The sequence below is a fragment of the Penaeus monodon genome, chromosome 21, assembly GCF_015228065.2.
Source record: "Penaeus monodon isolate SGIC_2016 chromosome 21, NSTDA_Pmon_1, whole genome shotgun sequence".
NCBI lineage: Eukaryota > Metazoa > Arthropoda > Malacostraca > Decapoda > Penaeidae > Penaeus > Penaeus monodon.
The window spans coordinates 44,929,587-44,930,001 of NC_051406.1; the positions used below are offsets into that span (position 1 = coordinate 44,929,587).

General features: G+C 45.5%; 1 protein-coding gene across 2 annotated transcripts in view; it reads left to right on the forward strand.

Annotated features, from left to right (window-relative positions):
* LOC119586531 (solute carrier family 15 member 4-like) overlaps positions 1-415 on the forward strand; it is a gene marked incomplete at both ends in the record, with an annotated part of 12,243 nt that extends 11,828 nt beyond the window's left edge. For both annotated transcript variants that reach the window (XM_037935284.1, XM_037935285.1), the window contains 1 exon segment: positions 69-415. In XM_037935284.1, the coding sequence (XP_037791212.1) occupies positions 69-415 (347 nt within the window).

Sequence of the window (415 nt, forward strand, 5' to 3'; positions counted from 1 at the left end):
TTATTGCACAACCTAACCTTTGCAGTTTTGAACAGTAGAATGAAATTGATGAGATTTACTGATTTCAGGTTTGGAGTTTGCCTACGCTGCTGCGCCACGTTCCTTCCAAGCTATGATTATGGGCTTGTTTTACACCATGGAGGGGATTGGCTCTCTCCTGGGCACGGCGTTACTTCACCTTGTCAGTCCTTTTTGGCTCAGCAATATGACTGACTATGGGAATATCAATGACAACCATTTGGATTTCTACCTTTATTTCCTTGGGATTCTTCAGTTTACTACCTTCTTAGTTTATTGTGGTGCCCTTTACATGCAAAAGTTTTCTCTGAGACCCATAGCTATGCCACCGTCGAGAAGAAGACGTCCCACCGAGCCCTTCGCAGGCGACCAGGGTGCAGGTGGTGTAGGCTTGATA